Source organism: Brachyistius frenatus, unplaced genomic scaffold (genome assembly GCF_029030835.1).
Source record: "Brachyistius frenatus isolate BFR_SWC_R1_liver_20210118 unplaced genomic scaffold, ASM2903083v1 Contig_5, whole genome shotgun sequence".
Lineage (NCBI taxonomy): Eukaryota > Metazoa > Chordata > Actinopteri > Embiotocidae > Brachyistius > Brachyistius frenatus.
Genome location: NW_027210604.1, coordinates 1,723,084 through 1,751,081, shown reverse-complemented (window position 1 = coordinate 1,751,081; position 27,998 = coordinate 1,723,084). Strand labels below are relative to the sequence as shown.

General features: G+C 40.9%; 1 protein-coding gene across 4 annotated transcripts in view; it reads right to left on the bottom strand.

Annotated features, from left to right (window-relative positions):
* Positions 1 to 27,998, bottom strand: part of sgcd (sarcoglycan, delta (dystrophin-associated glycoprotein)) — a 238,336-nt gene that overhangs the window by 122,679 nt on the left and 87,659 nt on the right. For 3 of the 4 annotated variants that reach the window (XR_011311746.1, XM_069716935.1, XM_069716956.1), the window contains exon 1: positions 25,134 to 25,543. The exons of the other annotated variant lie outside the window; for it this stretch is intronic. Coding sequence is in view for 2 of the 3 variants with exons in the window: in XM_069716935.1 (XP_069573036.1) it covers positions 25,134 to 25,136 (3 nt within the window). In the remaining variant the exon portion in view is untranslated. Of the gene's footprint in view, positions 1 to 25,133; positions 25,544 to 27,998 lie in introns of those variants that run through there. 4 annotated transcript variants of the gene reach the window in all.

Genomic DNA, 27,998 nt, shown 5'->3' with positions numbered 1-27,998 from the left:
ATTTACTGTCCGCCGTGCTTCGGAGTACGTGGCTCACACCACCAAAGCCAATCGTTTTTGACAACCACACACATTACTGCTAACTGAAACAAATGGCACAAGACAGGGCCCCGGTGAAAGTGCTGAAAGCTACAGAGGAGACTCCAAAGCAACAGTCAGCAAAAAAAAAAAAAAAAAAAAAAAAAAGCAAATCTCATTGTGTACGGTCCGATTTTTATTTTTTGTTTGACGGGAGATGCGGCGAAATTCATCTTTGTGGCGTCCAGGCTGACAGAAAGGGAAAAAAAGCAATGTGAGAATAAATAAAGCTAAAAACATGGCATGAGACTTCCATCTTAAATTGAGATTGTTGTAAGAAATCTCAACATCGGCCGTGATTTCTTTTGAAATCAGCTTGAATCACACAAAAAAACAAAAAAACCCACATAAAACTCAATTGGGTACCTGAGAGGACGCATTGCATGCTCCACCATGTCTTGGCCGAAGTCTCATCGGGTGAAAAATACAACAGCTTAAAATGTTTGTACCAATTCCTTCCTGAATCTAATCATCGTGTATTTATTTCTGCCGGGAAAACAGCGATCAATAAGGACAACGTCAGACCCACTTTAAGATGAGCAAGCAGCCACTCAATCATCACAACCAACAACATCATTTTCCCCAAAGAGAGAATATGCACAACATATAACAATGAGGGGTAGTAGGAGCTTACTGTCAGACTGCTTTAAGAGGAAGCTATAAGTTCACAACACAACGTTTTTCGCGATGACAAAAGTGACAGAAAGATGAAAGTTGAATTTATTTATTCTTATATGTATATATTAATGGTGACTTTTCCGAGTTCAAGCAGTCCACAAAAGTTCTACATCGTGCTGAAGGGCAACCTGACGCTGGTACCGGAGGAAAGGTCGGGGGGAGGGCGGGGTTCCAGAAATCATGACGAATTATCCTCGATGAATCAGGAATATCTACCGTGTCAATAACTGTGCAGATCATCTCAAACTGGAAACCATCGAAGAAAAAGTGTTTCCTCTGAGGTCAGAATCTGTGTAATATTTTGTTTCATGATCACGGGCTCAGAAGTATCCGGAGTTGATCTCTTACCAGGAGTACTTGATCGCTCAAGCTGTGTATTCAGATCAGACTTATTCAAACACAAACACGACAAACAGCTGCACGAGCCAAGAGTAACCCCGACTGTTTGATGAGCTCTTTGGTAATATCCTCATACAGCGCGTAGGGGATTAATAACACGCCTCGTCCTGCATCACACTTCCTTTTTCTGCTTCCATCTGCAAGAAACCCGCCACATGCAAAGACCCATCCAAAGGTGTCTGACTCACGGGCAGCCACACCGACTTCTCCCTGAAACAAACCGCTTGTCCAATCACCCATCTGTACAGCATCCAGCTCAGCTGACAGGGCCACTCTGACATTTGTTCACACCAAGATGCTTGATTATGCAAAACCACACACGCGATACAAAAGACTGACACACTGGGTTTCCATTTCCTCTCTTGTTTTTTGTTTTTGTTTTTTGTAATGATTTTTCTTGTCTGTTGTGGCAGGCTCGAATAACTGACTCTAAAACTGACACGAAATGAAAACGAAAAAAAAAAAAAAAAGTGGATGGTAGTGAGAAAATAGAACAAAGTCTGTGCAACATTAAAGCCTTGAGACAGAATTTAGGAGAACAGCTCGCAATAAATCCCCAAAATGTGAAAAGAGAAGTGAACTGAGATTATATATCCAGTGTCTAATTCCTCAAATCCTTGGGCCAGTGAACGTATTGGAGCTGGGAAGTATCTTTTATTTGTTTTTAGTATACATTCTTTCACAGTGCTGTGAATTTGAGCAACGAAAATGTGCATTTCTCTGCAGGTTTTGTCTGTTTACTAGAATAACTCTAGATGCACAGTTTATTTAAAGGACAGAAGTCAGTATGCTGCTCAAATAAACTGCAATTGATACACAAGTAGTATTCACAACTAAGGTTACCACATAATAAAAACGCAATTGCTTTAAAATGTTTTTGTGTGGCCCCCAACAAATATGTTTTTACAAAAATAAACTGAAAAAATGTCCTCGACGACAGGGAAAAAAAAAAAAAAAAAAGAAAGAACACAAAATAAATAAAAATAAAAGCCAGAATGCTTCAGAGGCTGCCAAGCGTCTCCAGGTGTTCGTGAGACGACAGTCTCGGCAGCTTGGCAGGAGAGCAACACTCGCTGTGACACCAGCATCAGATCAGATGGAGAGGTAGGTTTGTGTGTGTGTGTGTGTGTGTGTGTGTGTGTGTGTGTGTGTGTGTGTGTGTGTGTGTGTGTGTGTGTGTGTGTGTGTGTGTGTGTGTGCGCACGCATATTCATGTGAGAATGTGTTAGTTTTCAGAAAAAGCCCTTACAGAACCTGCGCGCTGTGTCCTGCATGTATTTCTCTGCTACTACGTGTCAGAGACAGAGACAACAACAACGACGGAGAGTTTTAAAGGGAAAATAATCTAAAGTGCTGATGTCACGTCAACACTATTGCAATCTTCTTGTCGATATCCTGACTAATCCTCCAGGCAGGTACACACCAAATACACAGGCAAGCATGTTAGCGGCGCTGCTCGCGTCGAATATGTCTTCCTACGTATGCAGTGGGTGTCAATACGAGCAGGCACATCACAAGTCTATGATATTCACTTAGTGATCAACTTTGAAGCCTTGAATGAAAAAGATGAAGCCCATGAGGATGGGAAATGCTTGCCCAGGCTGTATGTAAAGCGAGCATAAATGGGAAAAATTGACTTGGGATCACATGGAGCGCAAGTGAAACGTGAGCTGCTACTGTATGTTGTGTTGGTAGATAGGACTGAAATGGATGCAAGTGTGTCCCGTCAGACACGTGTGCACCAGTACAGGTTCCCTCTCTGTGTAGACAGCTGTCACAGTGACAGATGGTGACTGACACAACCGAACAGCATCAAAATTTGAGCTTGAAACACATCAATCTCAATATTTGCCATAACATTTCACGATTAATATATCTTACAGATAGAACAATTGTATGTACTTTGATGGAGATAGATTTTACTTCAACGTTCTTTTCGCAAAGATGGAATCATATGGCATCTGTTTGTATTTGCTAATTTATTAATAATAATTATTAAATGCTTGTTAATTCCTTCAGAATTCATTATGGAAGCTATATTAATTGATAATAATCGTTGAAAGTAAATGTCTCCATAGCTTTCCTTAAAAACTGGACATAAGCATTTCTATGGACTGTAAACAATTCATATGGTATGAAAATGCATCTTCTAAACTCCAAACACAGCAACAAATTGTTAATAGTTTCCAAACTTTTATAAGATGTGCACATTGCTTGATTGGGTTCTTATTCCTACACTTATATACAGTATTACACTGTGGATCCACTCCCCTCAATAAAGCATATCACAAATCAAATAAATGTACTGCAGTAATGAAATATAACTGTTCTCTCCTCTGGGCTTTCTACTGACTCTCCATCCATGCACAAAGAGTACTGATAGCTTTCCAATAAACTCTGAGGCAACAGGCTGACTGAGAAACGAAAATGGGGCTTGGTTACAAGCTAAATAATGGCCACTCTCATAAGAGTCTAGGTGTGTGTGTGTGTGTGTTAAGAAAGTGGAACTGAAGAGGCAGGGAGAAAGAAAATAAGTGGCAAATTGGAGGCAAATCAAATCATTGGCCTTTGAGTCTTTTTCCCTTCATGCTGCTGTCCAATGGTGCCACTTGTTCAGCCAACTATTCATTCAGAGAGCCCGAAGAAAACCCCAGCGGTCCAAAAACAAAGTCTGTCTCTGATTAGAGAGAGAAATGAGGTTTTGCAGAATGTTATTGGTCATTCCTGCTGCCAAATAGCCAAGCAGCTCCCCATTAGGACGTTTATAGACAACATGTGGATCGCTACCAGGCCCCGATTGCTGCTGCCAATGGTTACGCCATTATTGGGTCTCGTAATGCCTCCAAGTGTATAAATACAAGAAATGGCCAACAGCCAGAGGCAGTTTGTTGGCCAATAGCGATGTGTGGGTAAACAGGTAATGAAATGCGATCGGCCGACTGAAAAGTAACTCAACCTTTCCCCGATTGTTGGTTTAGGGTCATTTAGGATAACCAACCAGCACCAAAAGACTAACACAGCACTGCAGAAGCTATTACATGCTAACAGCTAACGAGTTTTACCTGTTCTCGAAATGGCTTTTTGGCTCAACGTCATTGCATTAAGTGTGTTTGTTGATATATTTTCTGTGTGCGGTACATGTGTTCGTTTTCTTCATTGTATTGTGTGCCAACGTTGGTCATTAAAAAAAAGACTAAGTAGTTTCAGTAGCTTCTGACCTGAATTTTTCCCCACAATCCCTCCATTGTAATTTATTGTCCTGTTCCTTTCTCTACACAGCAGCTTGAGCAATTATTTTATTTTTATTCTATGGTTCAAGCACCAGAACTTCAATACGAGTATTACTTTTCTCCTTTTAAAACCCCAAACAGCAACATCAGAGAGTAACAGTGGTGCGGTTGCAGGCCAGTGGAGGCAAAGAACAGAAGAAATCTGATGAAACTTGGATGAAAACAGCCTCCTAACAAATCCAACTGCATTCTGCTTATCTCAACATCAGTCCAGTCAGAAGATGTATAGTGAACCATATTTCTGGTCAAATATATTATCATCTACAGATGGTGCAAATTATAATCAACTCCTGTTTTAATGGTACTACTATTACATAACACTATGACTACTGCTTTTGCAAACGTTTATGCTGCAATATAGCAAATAATAAGTAATTCACTGTATATTCAAACAGATAAGAGAGAATAAAGTTATAGAATATAAGCCTAATTAAATTTGAACTGCATTATATCAACCACTCGTTTAATATAAATCACAAAGGAGCCTGTCTTTACCAGAAACCCTAAACTGCACATTAAAATGAATGTAGCTTCCGTGATCGAAAAGTGATGCCAATAAAGTGCCTTAAATTGCAATACCAGTGAGGGCCCCTAGGGGCTGGCTCCAAAAGACTTTGGCTCCATTTTAAATACGTCAATTTCTCCCATGAAATACAAAGTCAAAAATTTGTTGTCATTAAAGGTGTCATTAGCTAAATACTTGGGGCGTTTCTGATTTGTTAGTTTCTGTCTTTGAGTTCGCAAACAGATCCACCCCTATCTCCTCCCCAGCCCGTCCAAATATGGTCACTTGTGGCTCCAAAATGGCAATGGGCCAAATGCCAGATTAAAGGCTTTAAAGCATCCATTCACAAACCAATAGGTGTGTTGCCACTTGCCGGAAACATGCCGCTTGTCATTTGCTCAATAATAGATAACAACTTAGAGGAAAAATACATATTTGAGTTTCTAAATTATGACTTTCGCCTGTCCAAAACTAAAACAGAAGAAGACGACTCAGATGAGTAAACGTTGGCAGTTTTGGCACTTAGACTTCAAAACTGGAGACCAATATTCACCTCCTGCCAACAGTCATTGATGGTTCCTTTGAAATGTGATCTTTGGCTTTTGTTCCAAAATTCTATTATATGAGTTCAGAAACTGATTAAATAAATCCTTTTTTGTAACATTCATGTCATGAAAGTCACTAACACATGTTGTTGTTCTGCTGCAGGGGTGTCATTTTCAGAAAATCATATGGGTTGTTTACCGAGGCAATTACTGTGTTTTTTTTTATGTTAGAAGACATGTTTTAGTGACACAAAGGTGATAAACATGTATGTTAGATATCTGTGGATTTAGAAGTAGTAGTTTTAATTAGTTTACTTTTTTTTAATGTTACATTTAACCTTTCTGCAACCATTTTGCAGTTAATTTGAACACAATCGTTTCTTGATTAGAAAGCAGTCACACGTGTTGTTTTGGAAAGCAAAGCCAGACCACGTATTTCGTTGGCATGGAAATAGGATCACAACTAAGCTTTAATGTTCCTGTTTAGTGTTACTGGGTTAAATGGTTGTGTATTTATCGTACTTTGTGCATTAACACCGGGGCCACACTCTCGGCATAGCGGTTCATTGTCGTGTGCAGTGGCTGCTTACTGGCCCATTACAGATGAGCCGAGTGCAGTTAATACTTACAGATACGGAAAAGGTCGCGGAATAACCATAAACAGTTTATTGAGAGGTCCAACCTGTTCGGGATCTGACAAAGCTGCTTTTCCGTGATTAAACACAAACTAGAATAGAATAAGAAAACAACCAATTTTTACTGTTTAATTCTGCCATAGAGGCGTGAAGCCAGGCTCGGGGCCAGCCTTGACTGGAGGGTTTAATGAATACTTAAACAGCTGAGTAACTTTGGGCTCTTTTTTTTTTAATCTATAGCAGAAATTCAGAAAGGGTTTTCTATTCTCAACTCCGTTCTGTAAGTGGCTTTTGCCGGCCTGTCAACAGCATTGTTGAGCACATGATTAGGGATAATTTGCCAAAACCTGTGCTTGTCGGCTTCGTGTGTCAGATGTGATGTTGAAGTGCAGAGAAGAGAAGAATCACATCTGTTATGTGCCTCTTTATAACTGCCTGAAAAACCTCTCTTTTTAAATTAAAAATAAGAATGCTGAGGTCTATTTTATAACCCACCTGGAGGTAAGAGAAGCATCCTTTTCATTTTAATCTGTTTTATCAGAGTGAATGGTGGATGCATAATGTATTCTCGTATTATTAAAAAATGTGCTGTAATACATTGACAAAGATTATCAGGGGTCTACATGTGTCCCAGTTAGAGAAGCAACCAGAGACCCAAATCAGGCTAAGTCTTATTTTCACGAGAAGAGGTTGCTTCCCGCCCTACTGCCACAGATTCTGTCTGTGTTCATATTAACATGAGTATCGAGGTTGTGTTTGCACATGTAAATATCATGTCTACATTTCCTGGATAAGCCGGTTTTCAGAAACCTAATTATGCCCGTTGGAGTACTCTGAAAGAAACCTATCCATGGTTTTCAGGGGAATTTTGTCTTTCAGTAGCCTCGTTAATGCAGTAAATAAAACATTGCAATGCTGACCTGTCCAAGTCAATGGTGGTGAAAAGGAACGCCTGACCTGCACTCTTTGCTTCTATCACAAGCCAACAATGATGCTTTCAACCTTTTCAGTGTGCCATTTTGAGGGAATTTATTTGCAGGGGAATTATTGAATTTCCATTCAGGTCGCAACATATTTGCAAATTATGTATTTATTCCCATTGCAAAACAAGGAGGGACTGTTTGAATGTTTCACGCTGTACTCGACATTGTGAAGACATAAAGCCTAGCAGCCACACATAAGCATTTCTGATTCATTTGTATTGCTTTTGTTGAACTTAATTTCCCCAAACATAGAAATTAAAATACAAAGTGCTGAAATAATTAGGGAGCTGGTGAAACACACAGCAGGGCAAGGGTAGTTTAGGAGGAAAAGAAAAACAAGTCACCATCCCCGGAGAAGATCACCTCTTCCAGTCTTTCAGCCCACAGTAATCATGATGCACAATAGCAGAAGCAGAAATACGCACGACACACTTTTACTGTCAAAACCAACGAAGCATCTGCCGATTTTAGGTGAATAAGTTTGAACAAATGACCGAAATAAACACGGTTCATTTTCTCATTTTGCAAATGTCTGCAAAACTAGTAAATCTCCCGTCAGTGTCGGCTGTTCTTAGTGTTTAGGACTCAGTAGCAAAGCATTTAGCTCAATGCACTGCTGTGTCTATATGTAATGTTATGAGCACCACAAAAGAAAGTCCATTCATCTTCATTATATTGTATTGAAGGCAAATATCTAAGTAGTAGTTATTTATAAAACAAAATAATTAATCCAGAGCATCTGTTGAATTTGATTCGAGTTAGCCAAACCTGCGACCCGAAAGGTACATTTTGGGTCTTCGCATGTTCCTGCGCCAACATCCAAAATGTGTGCACGTGTCAAGACGTCCAAGTATGCAGTGCAATACGTGACAGTGAGCCCTGCTGTCTTTGGGAAATGAATTTCTGTGTCTATATGAATTTCCCAAAGTCTTAAACTTACAAGTAAGTGTAGCAGCATCCATTTCAGCTGAAAATGTGCCCTCAGACACGCGAAAGCTTTACATAATAGATTCTCATCACAGATCTACCTTTTTTTTTTCTTCTGCTAAGCCCGTCAGCCCCGAGGCCATACTTAACAAGTATAATTACGGAAATTTAATCTTTAATGTCACCAAAGCTAACAGGTTCTCTGTTGGCATGACTTTATCCACTATAAAAGGTTTAATCATAGACTGGATTTAAAAGTATGGCGAAGCAGCGAGGACGTCATCACATTAGAGCAGCAGAAAATAAACCTACAAAAAATATCACTTTCAGCAGGAGACACACGAGCCTTAGCGGAGGAGAGTCTGAAAGAAAGTGGGAGTGACGCTCCCAGGCTCGAGAGTCTGGATCGGCACCCTGTGGTGATTAAGATGTGTTGGACTTCAACCAGGCAGAGCAGAAAACCCTCCAAAGTGTACTCAGACAGGCAGTGACGGGGAAGAGAAACAGAGCTGAGGGAGGAGGAGGAGGAGGAGGAGGATGGGAGGGAGGTGGTAAATGAGGGGAAGAAACAGGAAGTGTTTTTTTTAGACAGAGAAGCAGAACTTCTGGAGGTAAGGACTACTTATGTTAAAGGCTCCCGGGATTCACCGCCATGAAACCCACTGGCTCAAAAGTTAAAAAGCGACACAAGGCCCTAAGATCGTACAATTTCCAACTGGTTGTCTAAAATTACAAACCTGTCGCTCTGCTGGCAGCGACGGAGACAGGTTTGTGATTTTTTTTTTTTCTTCTTCTATTTTCAGCAGATGCAAAAGAAAAAAAAAAGATGAATTTGAAGATCAAAATAACTGCTAATGAACTCACTCTAACAGTAATATAACATTCATAATCTTGCCCTGATCAGGTGAACGTGGTTTACAGCAATGTTTAGGTGGGTGAAATGCCAGAACCCAAGTTCTCACAGCGTCACATTGCACTGAGCGTCACATTGCCATCCCTTCCCCAGGTCAACGGTACACACACGAAAACGATACACACACATGAAAAAAAAAAAGAAAACGTGATTCATCCAGAGTCCAGCTCTGATACTCGCACGCCCATTGCAGGTGCTTTCTGTGGCGCACAGAGGTCAGCATGGACACGCTGACCAGTCTGCAGCTACAATGCGCTGTTTGCTGGGACACCACCTCTCTATCATAGCCAGCATTAAGGTTTTCAAGCAACCCTCGTCACCGTTTGGTCGACCTTCCTTGGAGTTACAAACCACTGCATGCTGGAAAGACCCCACGAGACCTGCCGTTTCGGAGATGTCCCGACCAAGTCATCAAGCCGTCACAATTTCTCCGTTTCATAGTCGCTTCGATCCCAACGCTTCAAACACATGAACTTCAAGAACTGACGGATTGCTCCCGAACCGAATACATCCCATTAGGCCACCATTGACAGATGTCATAGCAACAAGATAATTAGCGTTATGCACTTAAACCGTCAGCGGTTTTAACGTTGGCCGATCGATATAATTAAACTGCCCAGGCCCAATTTCAGAGTCTAATAGAAACATAGCCAGTGAGAAAGAAACGGAGACTCGTGCAGGAGAAAGAAAGAAAAAAGAAAAAGAAAATGTTTGGGTTGGGTTGGTGTGGGAGAAAGATGTAGAGTCCTCTTACATCAGCTGCAGCAGTGACAGGTCAACACTGTGCTGCTCGCCTTCATCCCACCAGAGAGACAGTGACGCTAAATTGCTTGTCTCTTTTCCTTGCTCGCTCTCTCTCTCTCTCTCTCCCGCTCCTTCATTATCTCCCTCTCCCTTTTTTATTTGCCCCGCCACCCGCTCTTACTCCGAGAGGCTAACATCTTAATCATAATTGTGTCATGAACCATAAACACTCAAACGCTTGGCTGTGGAAGCAAGCAGCCCCGGGGGAAGTATCCGCGCTGAATAATAACAACAATAACTTTATTTGCAGAGCTGAACTTTTCACAGCTTATTTGTGTTTACATATAATGAAGAACGCCGCGATGGTACCTCAAGTGGAATATGAATGGAAATAAAAATGGAAAAAAACCCAAAAAAACAACTATGCACATTTTGTTGCTGATTTGCAAATTACTTAGAATCTGAACTAATGACATATTTTCAAGATTTTTAATCTCACATCACACCTGGTTTAAACGGTTCCCCTACCATCACAGTCCAAGAGGAAACAACTGGGAAAAATGTGGATGTTGGCACATAAAAAAAAAAAAAAAAAAACAACCTCTGAAAGCTTCTTCAAAGTTTGACACCAGATGCTGGTTTCAGTCAAAGGGAGAATTAGTGTCAGAAAGACTTTTCTACTTCTGTGAAGCGATGTAGTTCATTGCAGTAACTCCGGAAGATCTCAGGAGAGACTGAGTGTGAGTCAGAGAGACGCAGTTGAACGGACCGAATCCAGGACGTGATCGCTGAACTAATGCTGCACTTTTAATCCGTCCCCCCACGAGAAACGTTGCGAGTAAAATAAAGCTAGAATATGAAGCAGTTTCATTCACTTTCCCGCCGGTGGAAATCATAAAGGATGCAACGGTCTTACGAGCAAACAACTGACTCCGCCGTTGTTTTCTGTTATTCAAAAATACGTCTGTATCGATACAATGTCGCTGAGGGATTACTGCGTTGGGCCAAATTATGTTTTACTGTCAAACTTTAAAGCCTGGCCGAATGAGTGAGATAATGCATAAACATCACAAACAGCCTCTTTTAGTTCCAAGAGAATAGTCACAATCACTACATCCCTGGGTACGCGGCACAGGACATCCCGCACAAACTCGCCAAGCTACTTTAGCGGACATGTTAAATTCACTGGACTATTTGTTTAATGGCGATCTACAAAACTACGCTGGGGTCCACTGAGGAAGTGCAGACATTCCTCCTCTCCATTGCCGTTTAAAGGGATCCAGGGAATATGTGCTGCGTTGAAGATGACATCACAGTGGCGTCACTATATTAGTGACGGCATGTGCTATCGTCAGTGGAAAATAAAATCCAGGAAAGTATCAAGTACCGAAAGTGAGCAGGATCGACGCGAGCAGAGCCAGTGATTTTAACTTCTTTAGCAAAAGGAAAAAGGTATGGTGACGAAAAATGTTGGAATCTGTAGTGTGACTGAGGATTATATTGTGACTGCATTTCATTGTATGCACCTAAATAACCTCTGTGTTTCTGTAGTTGCATTTATTGGCAGATTTATATGGTAGTTTTTCCTATTTGCGTAAAATGTTGTGTACTTTTATCCTGAAATGTCTGCGTCATATATGCTGCTACATTCTTCAGTAATATTCTGCAGTGTTTTTCGAAATATTTTCACCTGTATTCAAGTCGTTCAGACACATGAAAGCGCTATTGTGGTACTATGACAATGCCTACAATGTGATCCAGCTGCAGGACAAGTGAAAGTTCTGCTCCAAGCTGTTAGATTAAAGTACTGTTGGCACAAACAAAAAGCCTCCTCTCCAGTAAGAAGAATGGTTAGTTCAGTGCCTGAATCTCAGTCGTTTTTCAGTGTTTCCTTGGTATTACACAGGAATTGACTGGGATCCAGGAAATATCAGACACCCTCTACTGGCTTAGCTGCCCATCCGTTAGCAGGATCTCTGCCTATTGGACGAGTCTGTGGGGGATTTTTTTTTTTTGTGTGGAAGCGAGCGGATTTTCTGTGGCTCAAACAGATGGCACACAACTTCCCTCCAAAAACACGGTAAATAAATATTAATCTCACAGCCAAAAGCAGCTTCATGGAAAGAGATCCTTGGAAGCATGACCGTGGTATTTCCTCTGGGCTTCCACATTTCTTTTGAGCTCAGCAGGGGTCAACCAACCAAAAACAATTCCTTTGGCTCGGAGTCTGGGTGCGGCATAAATAACAGCGGTGCAACTAAATTGTGACTTTGTTTTTCCCACAAACTAAATTCAAACCAGGATTTTAAGTGGCATAATATAGCTATATTAGTTCTTCATTGATAAAGCTGTGGTTACATTGGAAATACGGAGAAGCTTACTTCTAAAATGTAAAAGTGTATGATTTGTTCCTCTATTTGTACTCGGGAAAAGTCCCCTTTCCAGCAATAGTCTGTCAACACAGAGGGGATCCACTTTCTTTGGTACCACTTTTCCATGTGACGAAAAACAGCAAGGGTTCATAGAGAAACAGAAAAAAGTGCATAACAAATGTCGTTTTAGTTTTTTTGCGTGGTTATAATCTTTGTTAACCAGTGTAATCTATTAGGAAAAAAAAACGTGCTCATGATTACGTTCTATAATTACTGTAACTAGTGTTAATGTGACAAGTACAGAAAAGAGCCCAACTTTGATTTTAGTCACTACGGTTATGACTGTTATCTGATTCTCCACCACTTACACAGTGAATTGTTGTTAACCGAATGACCAGCACACAGAGGAAAGTCACACGGGAGAATTGAACAACACTGATGGAATGCAAAGTGGGTTTTTTTTTCCCCCCACCTGCCTGCAATCAGTAACCACGGTAACAAAAGAAAGATTTGTATGATTACTGTCTGACAGTCCTCGATTCATAAACTCAAGCAAAAGTCTCAAGTGAAACTCGCAAAGTATCGACCAATCGTGACTTTCGACCGTTACGTGAAAGAATATTTCATTTATTTTTCAAGAGTGCTCCTCATGAAATGCACTTTCATCCAAAGTGCTTCTGAGTGATCCCGGTCCGGTGCTTTTTAGCGCAAATGGGCCGAAACAAAGAACCTGCTGACTCTGCAGTGGAGGACAGAGCCAAAGAGAAGATATCCGACACATGGAGCGAGATGTTTTTCAGAAAGGTTACAGGGAAAGAAACGAATGCTAGAAGATGAAATGTGAAACCAATCTGACTCAATGTAAAAGACCCAGAATACAATGGAGCCGGAGACTGCTCCACTAGAAATATACATTTTAATAACAATAAAGGAAACTGATCTCCTCGCAACTGGGGGGCAGCAGAGGAGGGACAAAGGAGGCCTATAAATGCAGACCATAATAGAGGAGGGTTGGAGTAAACTTGCATGACTCGAATACACCTTAAATTAACAACCAAAGAAATTAAAAAAAAAATGTGGCTGTATAAGAACGGATGTGGGGAGTTGTGTGCTAAAAGAAGAGAAATCACAAACTATATAAAAGCAAAAATGAACCACAAGACACAAACCAATTATAACCAAATTAAAACTTGTTCTGCAGCACTGCATATTTACTCCTTCACAGCAGCTGAGGTAATTCAAACTACACCATAATGCGCACACGCAAGACGGCTACACTGTCATTTAGCTTCCCCGCCAGCACACCAGAAATAAATTTATGACAAACAACAACAAAAAATTGGCCAAAACAATCGCGTCATGATAGGAACACCAAAAAATAATAGGCCTGGGAAAAGCTGTGTTTTGCTTCTCAAAGTACATCTTTGATAAAAGAAAAAAAAAACTAAAAGAAACAGAGCTAAATTAATATAGAAAAGTATACTATTTCCCCGCCAAATTGCAAGTGACTGGGGTCTCTAATTATAATTAGCTTCACTTCCACAGTGACAAGAGTGAAAGAAAGAATGTAAATCTTAGGTTCGGAGTCTGGAAATATCAAAACCTAACACAGAAGGAAAATAGTTTTTGATATAGCGAGCGAGCTTCAAACATCGAGTGGAGGAGTATGAAATATTCTCCAGGATGTCTTAAGACGAAGGACAGATAGTGGATTTGTTGTTGTCCGGAGATTTCACCTCCCTGCGTGACCGTCGTCTGAAGTTTCAGGTTATTTTTAACTGTCAGATGAAACCAGGTCGAAGGTCGTGACACAGGATTGGTAAGCAGGTGCAGAGGATTTGTCTGCGGACTTTGAAGCTCTGTCGTGGGAGTTGTGCTTCGAAAAGATCCAAAAAAGGCTGAGTGGGAGAGGATTTAGTCCACCTCAACAAGTGACGGTTTTACTTCCTGTCCTGACCTCTTTTCTAGGTGGTGTTTAATACGAGACAGCCTACTTTAAAGATAAAGACTTAGTTTTCATTATTATTCACTTATGGGAACCCTTTTTTTTTTTTCTCCCCACCAAACCAAACGCTGAGATTTCGCAAAAAGAAGCTACTTTGCTTTCAAAATTCCAATATGAGCAGTCAGACAATCCCGCAGGTTGTAAATTAAAGCCCAGTGAGAAGAGTTATACCACAGATTTGGATGTGAAATACCTCAATACGCCAACATAATTTGTTCCATTAACTCCAAGAGCTGTTTTCCTTGATGCTTTTGATTCCAGTAATCTGCTAACCCAGCCAGAGGATTATTGGGCTCCTTTGCCTAAAAACCACAACAAACTTGGATTCAACTTCTCCCACTTTTAAAACCATGACAACTACAGATTTCTTCTGTAATGTGCACAGCAATGTTTTGTTTTGTTTTTGGATTTTACAAAATTAGGAACAAACACCACAATACAAACTGTTCCCACGCATAAACCAATTGTCTTTCTTTCAACCGTGATAACAAAGGTCATCGATCCTTAAGGAGGTCATAATATTAACCTAAACTGTGATCTTTCTTTCAGCTCAGCTACAGTATGTTTTTTGTGCCTAAATCATGCTAAACTTTTAATCATTGCAGAGTCAATTGATAACGTGCTTTTGTTTTGAAACTATAATAAGGTCATCCTCATGGTCGCAGCTTTAACGTCTCCCTTTGGGAAACATTACAGATTCCCTATTTGGTTGTTTTGTTTGCATAACTTGCATCTTCCTCTCATATCGCTAGTGTAAAAAGCTGCTGCATGCCAAAAGGCCATATTACCAACATGATAAATAAGGACAAGGTCACCCATTTTGCTTATTATCTTGTTTCCAAACACACGGTTGATAGACTGAAACTTTTGTAACCACATTTGTTTTTTTTTTTGTCCGGAGCTCCAAACAGCTCTACAATCATATTTTCTAATTCTTCCTGTCTGTGCATCAGGATTTTTCGCGTTACATGTAATTTCATTCGCATTCATTCTCTCGGGCCGTCGGGTCGCGAGCTGACTTTGAGTTCTCTGCACTTCAAAGACGGTTTCCGGTAAACATCTGTGGTATTTACTGCACAAGCGCGCTCACAATCATTATAGGTGCTCAGCTGCGGTTGTCCATCTTCTCTGATGCATACCGAACATTCATTTGTATGCCCACCGCCGCCTTGTTCGGGAGTCTGGGACTATTCAGAACAACACATTTTTTTGGTAAGTGCCAATCGGTCATGCCGCACTCTCCCGGGGACGTGATAGAGTTAAATAGAGAGATAGTTGTACACGCACACACACTCGGAGAAAAAAAAGAAAAAAAATGGCAGACAAAAGTGGAAAAGAGAGAGCGATAAACAGAGAGGGAGGAAGAGGGAGAGGTTGAGATACCTCACTTTCAGAACAAAACAAAAACAAAACCAAAAAAAAAGAATGGAGGGGAAAGGAGAAAGCGAGGGCGCATGGGAGGAGGAACCAAGAGACAAGATGTAAGAGACAAAAACAGATATAGAGATAGAGGCAGAGGAAAGAAGGAGATATCAGCAGACAAAAGGGAGGAAATAAAGGGATGGTAACCATGACACTGAAGTTAAAATTAAAAGACAGTTGAGGGTCAGGTTCAGGTGTTGTCAAGTCTGCCTCAGTAAAATAATTACCTGCCTCATGCGAGCTGAAAGCAATAATGTGTCGTTGTAGTCATTTTCGTGGTCATAATGAAGCGTGTCACTTATATTTAACAGTTGTAATTGAGAAATGCGCAACTGCAAATGTGTTTTAGTTTAAATTTTCAAATGTTTATTTGAAAATAAAATGTATTTTGGAACTAACTCTTCCACCATTGTTATTATTTAATTTTTCATTATCTGCGTCGTTTTCTTGATATTATATTTATATATGAAACGCAAAACATATCATATCATAAAAAAAAAAAAAAAAAAATCACCATAAGGCAAACCTTTAATTCAGCCAAAACAGAAATGTTTCTTTAACTAAAGGGTTTCTGTACCCTAAAACTGTAGGACATGAGCCCTGTCCGGCGTGTCTCATACACAAACATTATGCATCATAGATGGAATAAGGAGTCGCAGAATGACGTCCGTGTTGGACGAGCTAACTCCTCACAAGTCTGATCAGATGTCAACAATCACTGCCAAAGCAGGAAGTAGTGTCTTTAAATAACGAGACAGAAGAGTGTGGAATTGGATCCCGTGCTGCTTGCTTTCCATGCAGGAGATTTAAGTTTGTATCTCGATGAAGACCTTCTCATTAACTGTAGTCATGCCATAGAGTACCCCAATGCTAAAATGGATGATTTTCAACTTTAACAACCAAAAGCACCCTAAAATGTGCCTCTCATTCGCACACCGTTGGCTGCGCAGCTAATTATGTTCACCCAGATCGTGTTTTCCTTTCGGATATCACTACAACTGTAAAGCCACAGTCCTTCTTTCGCTCAAACGGTCTTTAGCGGTCGCAGTTACACAAACCAACAGGACATCTTTCCTTTCTTAAATTTTTGTATTTATGTTTCAGATTGTGTTTCCCTGCTGAGCAGAAAACTGCCTCGGACTCACTGTTGCTGGAACAAAATAAATTAAATAGTAAACATGAATGCAGCTACCAGCACTTTGCAGCAGACCTTTAGAAAGTAGGCTATTTTTGGACATTTTCAGTATCAGTTTATCACACCAGGCGTGCTGCTTCATTGCCAGCGTGAGCAATCCAAACCAATCATTTAAAAACCCGCACCTACTTACACATCACCTGTCTGAGAAGACAAACTCTCCAAACCACATTCGTTTGCTCCTAATTGGAACTAAAATATGATAAACATCTTGCCAATTAACGTATTACTTGAAACCCCTCATCATGTAAACTGGCTGTAATCAGCCTCATTGTCATGTTAACAGTAAATTAAAAGTCAAAAAGCGTAAACTGTTTACTTTAAAGTTTGTTAATGATTTCCAAAAAGCCTCAAGACAACAGATGTCAAACTGCTGGAGTTCGAAATCACCAGCAAGTTTTCTGTCTAAATTTGTTTGGCAGCGTGCAGGAACTTGTGCTTGTCAGCATGACATCAGCTCAGCTGTCCGAGGGGCGTCGTCAAACAACAACATGAGCCCAGGAACATGAGCGACTTAACTGTCAGCTGCTTTTAAAGTGTTTAAGGATCAAGTTTTTCCCGTAGTCTGACCAAATGAGTTCAAAATGAATTTCAACTTCCACTTCGAGAGGAAACTGCACAGATGCTTTACCATTCCAAAGATACACATCGATATATGGACACAAACAGCCAGAGGGGAGAGAGGCCTTGTTTGTTTTTGTGCATGTCTACAGGAAGGAAGAGGGGAGAGGGGGGACATCAGAGGAAGTGGTTCAAACTGGCTCTGGCATTTTTAACTCCACGGAGTGATAAGCATCCTGACAACGTGAAGGTTTAAGGTTGATATTTGGTTTCAAAGCTAAAGCTCCAATCAATGTAAAGCAGATAATTCAAATTTCATTTGAATAACATTATGCTCGTAGGATTATTTTTTTTTTTTAACCTGCGAATCAATTGTCGGTTTATAAAAACGTGGTGATTGAAAATGGAGCTAATGAGTCAATCTTCTACTTCCAATGTTTCGGTTATTCGCGTATTCACACAGCGAGCCGGACCGTCGATGAGCGGAGTGAAAGCAGCAGAACGAGCCCGTTTCCGTCAAACGCACGTTCATCTGCGCGTCAGCAGCCGATTACATCTTTCGCCAGATCACTATAGTGTCGCACAGCCAGACCGACAGCATCTTCACCACACTTTTTGCTCGTGGTGCAGAATATTCTGTCTGCACCCACATATCATTCTGGTATGATGTGGTTTTGTATAACTTTAAACCAGTACAATCAGTTCGGCTGGCTTTAAGCCGAGGGTTCAGCGACGGTTGCAAAATCAAGTGGAACTTGTTTTGGGGGAATATTTCCAAAATGGTTGCACACGGATGATGGAAGGGGAGGCGACGAACCGCAGCTTCATACCAAAATTACGTTTTGCCCGGTTTACCACATCACATACAGCATTCTGTGTTTCGAATATGAGGTTTAAAAAGGCTAATGGTGAACTTTTGCAAGTATTTGGCTTTCTTAAAGACATGATTTTGATATTTCAAATGCATAGCTGCAATCATAAAACTCAACAATCAGCCCGATAGTCCAAAAAGCTATTTCAGAAAATAAAGCGTATGAATCATGAAACGCTCAGCCCCTGAAGGATGTTGTGTTAAAGTTTGAACAGAAGTGAGAAAACAAACTTTATGTGTCATTTCATTCCTTTGAGGCGTGCGGTCTGTTTTTAAACCAGAAACACTGATGGAGTGGAGTCTGATGTTTCTTTCTCAGTTTGTCTGAGGAACCCGTGATGACGTGAAAAGATACAGTAAATAAATCAGAACTGTCCCTTTTAATTGACCTGCCTCATGGCTGAATCACTGTCAGATAGAACATAAATCACACAAAAATAACCGATAGATGGACCCCAGGTGTCCAGTCCAGTTTTATAAACCCGGCTCGTTAAAAAACACATCAATGGACTCACGCAAACACACCCACGTCTCCATGGATATAATTTCAGCGTCCCTGTACATTTCGTTCCAGCTCGCTTTTTAGAGTTTTTAAGTGCCGTTGAGCCCGCAGCGATATGGCCACAAACATCGGAGGCGGGGTCATAATTTCCATGGAAATGACTTTGGGGGTGCCGAGCCAAGCGGATGTGGGAAGATGTTGGCTCGGCTCAGTTCGATTCCTGCTCCAAAGTCTAATCCTCAAATTATCACTCACTCAGCAAATCCCCCTCTCTTCTCTTCTTCCGCAACCTCATCTCCAGACTCATTTGCCTCTCATTTTCCTCTCAAGCCCCCCCGCAGATCTATATATCTGTCTGTCTGTCTGTCTGTCTGTCTGTCTGCGGGGGGAGAAGAGACAATAACAGAAACTGCATGAAAGGAGACTTTATCTGTAAAATAAATCCCCAGGAAAGGCCATGGTGGTTTCATTGAATGCCATTATGCCTCGGATTTAAACCAGTAATCTAAAATGTAGAACATGTACGTTTTAAAGGTCCCTATTGGTACACTTTTCCTGTGTTTTATTCACACTCTTGAAATCCATTAGAATATATATTTTTGTCCCAAAAACCATCTCATTATAGTTTCACATCTCCTTTCTCTCTGCTCTCCCAAGAACGGGCTGTATTGTATGTGTTTTTAAGATGCATTGATATCAATGATCCCCTCTTCTGATTGGCTGACTGTTTTCGGAGTGACACACAACCAGGATAAATAACACATTTTCTTTTTTATCTCGTAGCTTGCTTGCTCAGCAACAGAATGACCACCCTGGGTTTTCTTCCACAGAAAAGGTTGGACAGTGGTCCACACTGAGGGCAGACAAATGACATCAGTGCGAGTTTGTGACATCACAAATTTGAGCAAGTTCAAACAGTATTTTCATAGCATCTAGATCGGCTTTATAATAGAAAAAAAAAAAAGATGAGGAAATCTGGTAGTTATACATTACGGGACCTTTAAAAAAAAAAAAAAAAAAAAAAAAGAAGCTAATTTTAAAAGGCAATTTGCAACAAAAAAGGGGCAAACTGCATTTGTGGAAAACTGCAGTCATAAAGCTGACAAAAGTCACACTGTGGCTCTGAGCTATGCTGCATCCTCATGTTCAACCAGCACGTGCATCTTTATAAACATATCGCCATGAGCAGGGGGTTGATGTGAGCTGATGTGAACAAATTGGTGTTAACACACTATAAAATGTAAAACTGCACCAGTAAAGGAGGACAAAAACGACACATAAATATGAAAATTTCAGGTTTTAAAACACTTAAAAGACTTTGATTATTTTGGGAGAGGAGAAACACATGTATCATGCGTGTCAATCTATCTCACTTAACGGAGCGGTTTGATTTGTAGGAAGTATATTTATTTCCTTTGTCAGTAAGATTTCAATAATTAGAACAATTCTCACATTTCTGGACAACTAGTATCGGCTTAAAGACCGGAAACAGGAACAATCAACTATCCAGCTACCTTGTAAGTCAACAAACTGAGACAAAATTTAAAAAAAAAATGTCTGATGAGTCCGTTTTCACAGTTTTCCAGACTTTGGGTGGTTTTATGGTTGCAGAAAGCTGACGTATGATTACAGTCTACGAGGCATGCTGCCAGCTGTTAAATATAGCGATGTGCTGGGCAGCCGTATTGCTTAAAAGCTCAGCTTGACAGTGTGCCAGTGGCCATATTCAGACGTATATATGTCTGGGGATACGTTTGGCAAAATGTCAACAAACGAGAAACAATTTTGTAAATTACAATCCCAACACAGGGTTACGACGCAAGTCAATAGGCCATGGAGTCTGTGGTTATAATTACTGTGTTTGCTAATTACTGCTAGCTCGCACACATTAAGGGTAAAGAAAACTGTCAATATGTCTCTGTGATACATTTATTACCCTAAAAAAAAAAGAAAAGAAAAAAAAAAAGCTTCCTTTCAGCTGTCCGTTGGAACAACAGCCGAAATATTTGGTGATGTCCATCTTCTGCAAAGGCCTAAAATGGCTTGAGTCCAATCATGGCCGGGGAAAGTCAAAGCTCTTATCCGGCAGGTTTCTCTCTGAACCAAACTACATTCTGCAGCTGCCCATTTCTGCCTCCTTTTCACGGCTTCTTTCAACCAATTTTGTCCCGCACAATAACCGTACGCTACCTCCATTCATTCAAAACTACAGGTGATGTTCTTTCAGGAAAAATCTTTTGTTCGCGAATCTGTACCTGTGTCGGGAGTAAATGACGGCTTCCTGGTGGCTGTGTGAAGCCTCTGCAGAAGAAAAGCAGGCAATTTTAGCACGGTAGCTCCAAGGGCTGCCATTTTCCCCTGCTTCTACTGTACAGCGATACAAGCACACGGCGAGAAGTTACAGCTCCATGCTTTCTTTGTCTCCATCCTTTTTCTCTCTCTCGTCCTTTCTATGTTCACGTCTTCTGTAGCTTTACCCAGGTCCGTCTCTTTCTCAGTAACTTCTCGCCTTTTCTCTGTTGCTTTCTCAAAAGTGTGATTTCTGTGTGAAACAAAACCTTTACAGTGACGATAAGGTTTTTGAAGAACTCTTTGGGAAGGCTACCAGGCTACCTCACCGCAGAGTCGCTGGTTAGATGCTAAGTACTGAGAAGATTTAGAAGGAAGGCTGATGTCTTGAAGCCAGTTTGCAATGTGCCAACGTGCTGCTGCAAAGATCTGATGGGACGGATAAACCCTCCAGACCTTCCCAGCAATCAGCAAACGGCTCTCGCCGGCTGTTCGGAGAGATTCAGTGAGTGGAAAACACCGCCAGGGAGAAGTGCATTAGTTTTGTAGATGCGTGGTTGGAAACATCCAAATTTGAATCCCGTGATGGTGCTGGTGACCATAAGAATTCACCATTCCAGTATTTAGAGTCTCAGTCCTGCGGGGTTCCCTTTCAAAGGCTGCTGGTAAATATATGTTGGCGCTACATCCGCGTGATGCTACATCTACTTTCGGCTGCCTTTAGTAAGAGGCAACAGCTGGAAGCTACATGTAGGCAGACAGACAGTAAAATACACATGAAGAGACAGAGACAGCGAATCGGGGTTAGGGGGAGGGGGGAGGAGGGAGGGGAAAGGAGGGGGCGGCTCTGGAGGATATTTGGAGCGCTGACTCAGTTCCTAATATAACTGTGTGTGGAGCGACAGCTGCAGTGTGTCCTGAAGTGGGTGGGCTGTTTTACACCTCAGAGTCACAGTGAAGCTGTCTGGAGCTTCCCTTCAGGGCTGCTTCAGACAAACGTAATCAACGTGTAATAAACGCGCGCAAAGATGAAAGAGGACAGAAACGGCAGCTGGCTGTTCGTAGACACGGTAGCAGCAGTTCGGTTTCTTCATCTATTTACTTCCTTGCTCTGTTTCTATTCAAAAAGGGGGCAACAGTCAGTCTTTGGGTAAAACTGCTGTCAGAGATGATGTCCAGCCATGAAGTTGGTTCTCCCCAAAACGCTTCGCTTTTTGAGTTAATATTGTTCAAATGTTAAAAGTAAAATACATTCTTTATCAAAATGCAACATTTTAGCACAGTTGCTCCTCTTTATGTTTTCAAAACCACTGCCTGCTAAGTGGTTAACGCCACTGCAGAAACCTGACATTGTGCGTAATGATCACGATGAACGCAAACTACACATTTTACGAACGTCGATGACAACACTCGCTACCGACTGTACCACTTGTCCAAAGGAGATAAAACATGTAGGAAAGTCATATTTTACTCAGCTTTGCCTGCATCGTTCCATCCACCACAGGCATGTGTCTCACAACCACAGCATTTAAAAAAAAAAAAAAAAAATTATGAACAAGCTAAAACAAAAGCTGTCTGTAGCTATTTTGACTGTTTATATTCGATTTCCATTAACGGTATCTTAAAGTTTGGCAAATTCTAGTAAACTTTGCTCTTGACTTTAGTCAGTAAATTTGACTTTACTCTGCGGTCTGATTTTTATGTTTGGCATTCTTTCTAAACTCAGTATTTTGATGTCAGACATATATTACTCATTTAATTGACATTTAGATGTGTTTACACTAAAGTTTAAAGGGTTAATATGTTTAAATATTGTTGTTCTGTAAAGAATATTTTATAAAAAAATGTTAAATCTGTTCTATTCCCGCTGTGAATCAGGATTACTTCAGGGCAGTGAGCACATTTGTTTCATTTTTCAACTCAATACCTACGCGTACTGTGAAAAAAAACTACACCCTGTGTTGCTGTTTTTACAGTGATGTAATAATTATGGTCCAAAATAACGTGAACAACTTTTCGATAAATAATATCAAATTATCTTGGGACACAACCTGTTTTGCCCACCGACTGTTTCAGGGACCTTCTGGTGTCAAACGCTTGTTGTTAAGTAATTTTGAGTTCTTCCACTGCGGATCCTCGCAAATGCAGATCGTCTGTGCGCACACAATAGCTCTGCTACTGAAAACATTTTGAGGGGAAACACTTGAACAGCCGAGTATGAACTGCCCCTCACTTTGAAATTACAACTGGAAGAAGTGCTCGACTGCAAGGTCTGAATCGAGTATCTGAACTACTGAATATGGTTTCAGAAGTGCTTTTCAACGGCCGGTGCGGCCACAGTTCAGCGTAGGAAGCTGAAACCTTATTTATACGGTCAGAAAGTCAAGGGCAAACTCGTTGAGATGAAATTTCCAGGAGGCTCCTTGAGACATGAGCAACCTAACCGTAAAAAAGTCGGACAAAGTTTAATGAAAACAAAATTAATTTTATGTGAAATCGTCAATCTCTGAAGACTCTGCAAAGTTTTGATTTGCATCTTTTATTTACGTGACCATCATCGGCAAAAGGGGCAAATCTGCTGAATTTCAATAAGTATTGTGAAGCGTTTCCAGACTTCTGTCTCATCACGCTTGCAAAGGTCTGCGGAGAATCTCATCACAAAAATTGGGATAATGAGACCGTTGCAAATCCTGAGGCAGCAATTTTGGATTTGAAAAGTCATTGGTTTTCTGTCTGGATAAAAACAGGCTCTTAAAACTGTAATTTAAAAAAATAATAATAATTGAACTTTTGATCATATTTTGTTCAACTTTGTAAACTTTGCTCCAAAGTACTCAAATTAAAGTAATCAGATACGATTGACCTTTAAAGGTTTGTAATGAAGCGGTGTGTGTAAGATAAATTTAAATTATACGAATAAAATGGGTACATGGGTACATTATGCTGCAGGAGGGATAGGAAAACTGAACTGTTGGAATATGTTGTGAACCCGCAATCACCAAAAATTTGACTACACATTTTCATTGGCCACACATCTGATATTTAGTAGGTCTGTGTTAGCAGACATTTACCTTTGAAGAAGTATTCCAACCATATTTCCTAACTTCCCCTGAAAGCAGCATGATGTGACTAAAGTGAATCACAATGTAATTCAAAGTTTTGGGACATTTTAGTGTCATTAATCGAAAACTTTGCTTTGTGGAAGAAAAAAAAAAACTGTTTATATTCCAGAAGACGTGTGCTGAAACCCCCCCCCAAAAAACCGGATATCATGCGAGTATTAGCACCAGAAACTTTCAAACAGTAGTCAGCCTTGACTCGGACTTGGAGCAAAAAGACTCGCTCTGATAGTTTAGAGACATGACTTGGACCCGTTCCAACAGATTTAAAAGCAGAAATCACCCTTAACCACTGAGCTATGCCGAGACTGGAGCTAAACAAGACCCCCCCCCCCCAACAACGCGCCCCCTTCACCACAATTGAGCCAGACACTGATCCCTCCGAACCAGAGCAGAACCAGAGTCAGTGTTGAGGCATGTGCTGCCTCCTCCTCCTCCTCCTCCTCCGGTCCAACCCCGACAGTAGGCTGCAGTCTGTCCACACTCAGCTTCTTGTTACTTATTTATAGCAGCTTGTTCCCCAGAGGGACAAAGTAATTGAAACCAAATGTGTTGCCGGGACTGATATAGGGAAGTGGGGCGGTCAGCCCACCTTTCTTCTTCTAGCTCTCGCTATACACAAAGATTTTAGAAAAAAAAAAAAAAAGTGTGGGGGGGGGGGTGAGATTCAGAGCAAACAGCTTTGGAAATCACTTTTCTTGCAATTTCATTTCTAAATGAAAAAAAGAAAGTTCCACAGCTTCATTTCGCCCCAACTTCTCGGTTCACAACAAACACATGAATTTAACTGCTTCAATCTCGAGGGCTCTGCATTTGTAAAATGGTTCTAATTTTTGGCTTTGTTTTTTCTTTTCTTTTCTTTGATTTTTTTCTTTCTTAGGCAAGTAAGCACCAAGTAGAGGGGGGGGGGGGAAATTATAAAAAAAAAAATGCATTTTGTTCAGAGAGAAACAAGCAAACTAAAAATAAGAGGAAGTTCAGCTTTAATTTGGTCCACTTTTTGAAGACTTACGCTCTCAGCAATCAAAGCTCGGCCCATCTCCCCGCCCACAACAACAACAACAGCTAATGAGCAGTACAAACAAGTCAGAGAAACTTACCATGCTTGCTTTGCTTTTCTTTCTCCTTTTTTTTTTTTTTTTTTTTTTCTTTTCCTCCTTGTGTCTTATTTCCTTTCCTTTACTTCCTCTCTAAACCTCCCTTCTGGGCTACTGCTGAGTTCTGCTACAAGTCGAGGTGTGTCAGCCAGATAAAAATGGAATTGAGTTGCTGCTCAGAAGCTGCATGAGGCCTTCACTGACCAACTCAAAGTCAGGCGGCCACCTCTCTCGGTCTCTCCCCTCTCCGCTGACTGGTTCGCTTGTCAGCTTTTTCCAATAACAAACTGCTGCCCGCCTCTTTTGGCCAAGTCCCTGAGCTGTGCGCTGGACGCTCGCTGGACTCCTGTGACCCGGCTGTCTCCCTCCTTTTCCAACTTTTTTTTTTTTTTTTTTTTTTTTTCTTCAAGGCTGCTGCTCGGCCGTGGAGTGTCTTGTTGCTCCGGCACTCAGTCTCCCTGAGCTGCAGCCCTGCCTTCTTGCCAGATTTAGAACGAGAGACACATGTGGGCTTTCGGGTTTGAAGTTTAAAGAGGTGGGACTTGACGGAGAGTGTTGTGTTGTCATGACGACCCTTCCTTCTGTAGTTCCTGCCCCTCCTATGTTTCATGAGCAAAAGCATGTGGGTGCATTTGGATTTTTTTTTTTTTCTTTTTCTTTCTACATGTGTGTGTGTGTCTACATATAATGCTATTCATGAGATTAAGGACAGATGTATTACACACTAATAAGCTCTTTTCTCTCTGACTCCACCTTTAAGCCATCACTGTGAGCGGCAGATCATTAATCAGTAAGTAGTCATTTGTTTGGTCGTTTTGTGCTCTTTACTTTTTATGTCTAATTGGTGATTAGGTGTCCTTTGACAACTAACTGATAGACTGGCCATCACAATATCTTGCATCAAAAAGTGGCATCGTTAAATGTATTGGTTGGTTGAGCAACAATCCAAAAGTATTAGATGTACAATAATGTTTAAAAAAAAAAAAAATCCTTGAAATACAGCAATTTCTTTCCACATTTGAGAACCTTGAGGTCTCAAATTAGCCAAGAACCCTTTTTAAATTCCACACATTGGACACATTTCATCCTTACAAAGATGCTATGCAAGTTCATGTGATACACACGAGGTGGAAGTTCAAAAAAACCTTTTGGAGGGAGATGACGGTTGGATTTGTGTTCGCATTTTACCGAGATGTGTTTCTGTAATTTCTACTAGTATACGGTGTAAATTGTTAAAGCACTTCAATTGTTTTGGAGAATTATCCATTATTAAGGTGTCTGCTTGGGCCCAAATGCATTCTGCAGCAGGACAACAAGCCCGAACAAACAAGTGAGGCTCGTATTGAATCTGAATCTTTATCTGCTTGAAAAACAAGAACGCACAGATCCCCGATCTCGACATCATGGAGTCACATAACATTAAGAGACGCTGAGGCAGCCTAAATCCAGCCGAGGACTGTGACAAGCGTGCCGAGGAGAATTGCTGCGGTTGTAAAGGCAAAGAGGTGGTCGCAGCAAATATTGATTTGATTGAGGGTTTTTATTTTTTAATTTTTTACATTGACTGCTTCTTCTACGCTTAAAAAAAAAAGAAGTATTTCTAGCACTGCTTTTGGTGCCTTTAACTTGGAAACAACACTCTTTATGAGAGTCTGTCGCTCTGTTTGCTTTGGCAACATGTTTTGGATGGTAACATCACAGCTGCACAGCTTCGGTAAATTGAACTATGTAAGAGCCAGAGAGCATGCATGTGTGAGTGCACGTGCTGCTAGTCGGCAGTTCAGGATAGAGAGAGAGAGACAGAGAGAGAGAGAGAGAGAGAGGAAAAAAGAGGCAGTGATTTAGAGAATGCAAATTCCTCTCCTCCACTTTAATGTTCTGTGGCCTGACAGCGAGGGAGGAAAAAGCCTCACAAAGCTTCTCCTACAAAGCTCCACTTTCTTTTCTCCCCTTCCCGCCCCTCTCCTCTTCTTCTTCCTCCTCTCTCTCTCTCTCTCTCTCTTCACAGCCACACTGATCCCATTCTCGCTGCCTGCTTGTTTGTGGTGAGACCGATTTTGTAGGTTAGGGGAATATTTCATGCTTTGATGTTACATCCAGCCGTTTCACAGTGCTCTGCCTTTGATAAGAAAGAGCAAGGTGATTTATTATTAAAAGAGGTTAAAAATCCTTTTATATGCCCATGAAACAGTTTAAACCGCGAATACATCCGCGCCCCAAAATGTATAGCCTGGTAATTTCCAGAGGTCTCATTCTGAATTTTTGGTGGTTTTTTTTCTTTTTTTCTTTTTCCCTTTCACTCCCACATAAACCATGAGGAAAATGCAGCCGCTCTCTGTCAGCAGAGCTGCCTGGAGGGAAGAAAAAAAAAGAATAATAGCAATCATTGTCTAACAGGCGAGGCAAGTCCTGAATCTAAAGTGGGCAGGTGGGATGAAGTCTGCAGAAACCAGGGGAACCTTGCTGTTGTCCCTGGGCTGCGGCTGGAGCTACACTTGATGATGTATTAATCAATAAATAAAAGGGGAAATCCCTAATAGGCTCCTGGTAAGGAGAGGTTGAACACAGTGAGGCTCCATCTAATAATGAAGATGTAGTGGAGGCAAATACGCAGGGGAGGCGAGGCAGACGATCTTGTACACAGACAGATTTTTAAACAAGAGTTTAAAGGAGGCTGTGGAGGAGATAGATGGACTTCAAGCACACTGCAGCTAAGTAGAGCTGAAAATAAATACTTTTTTGTTTTGTTTTGTTAAATGTCAATGGTTGAAGTGGTCTGTTTTTTTTTTTTATTTGCTTTTTTTATGTGCGTCAAAAGAGACTGAACATATACAGCCGGTTTTCAGGTAGATTCTTCTCACTTTCACA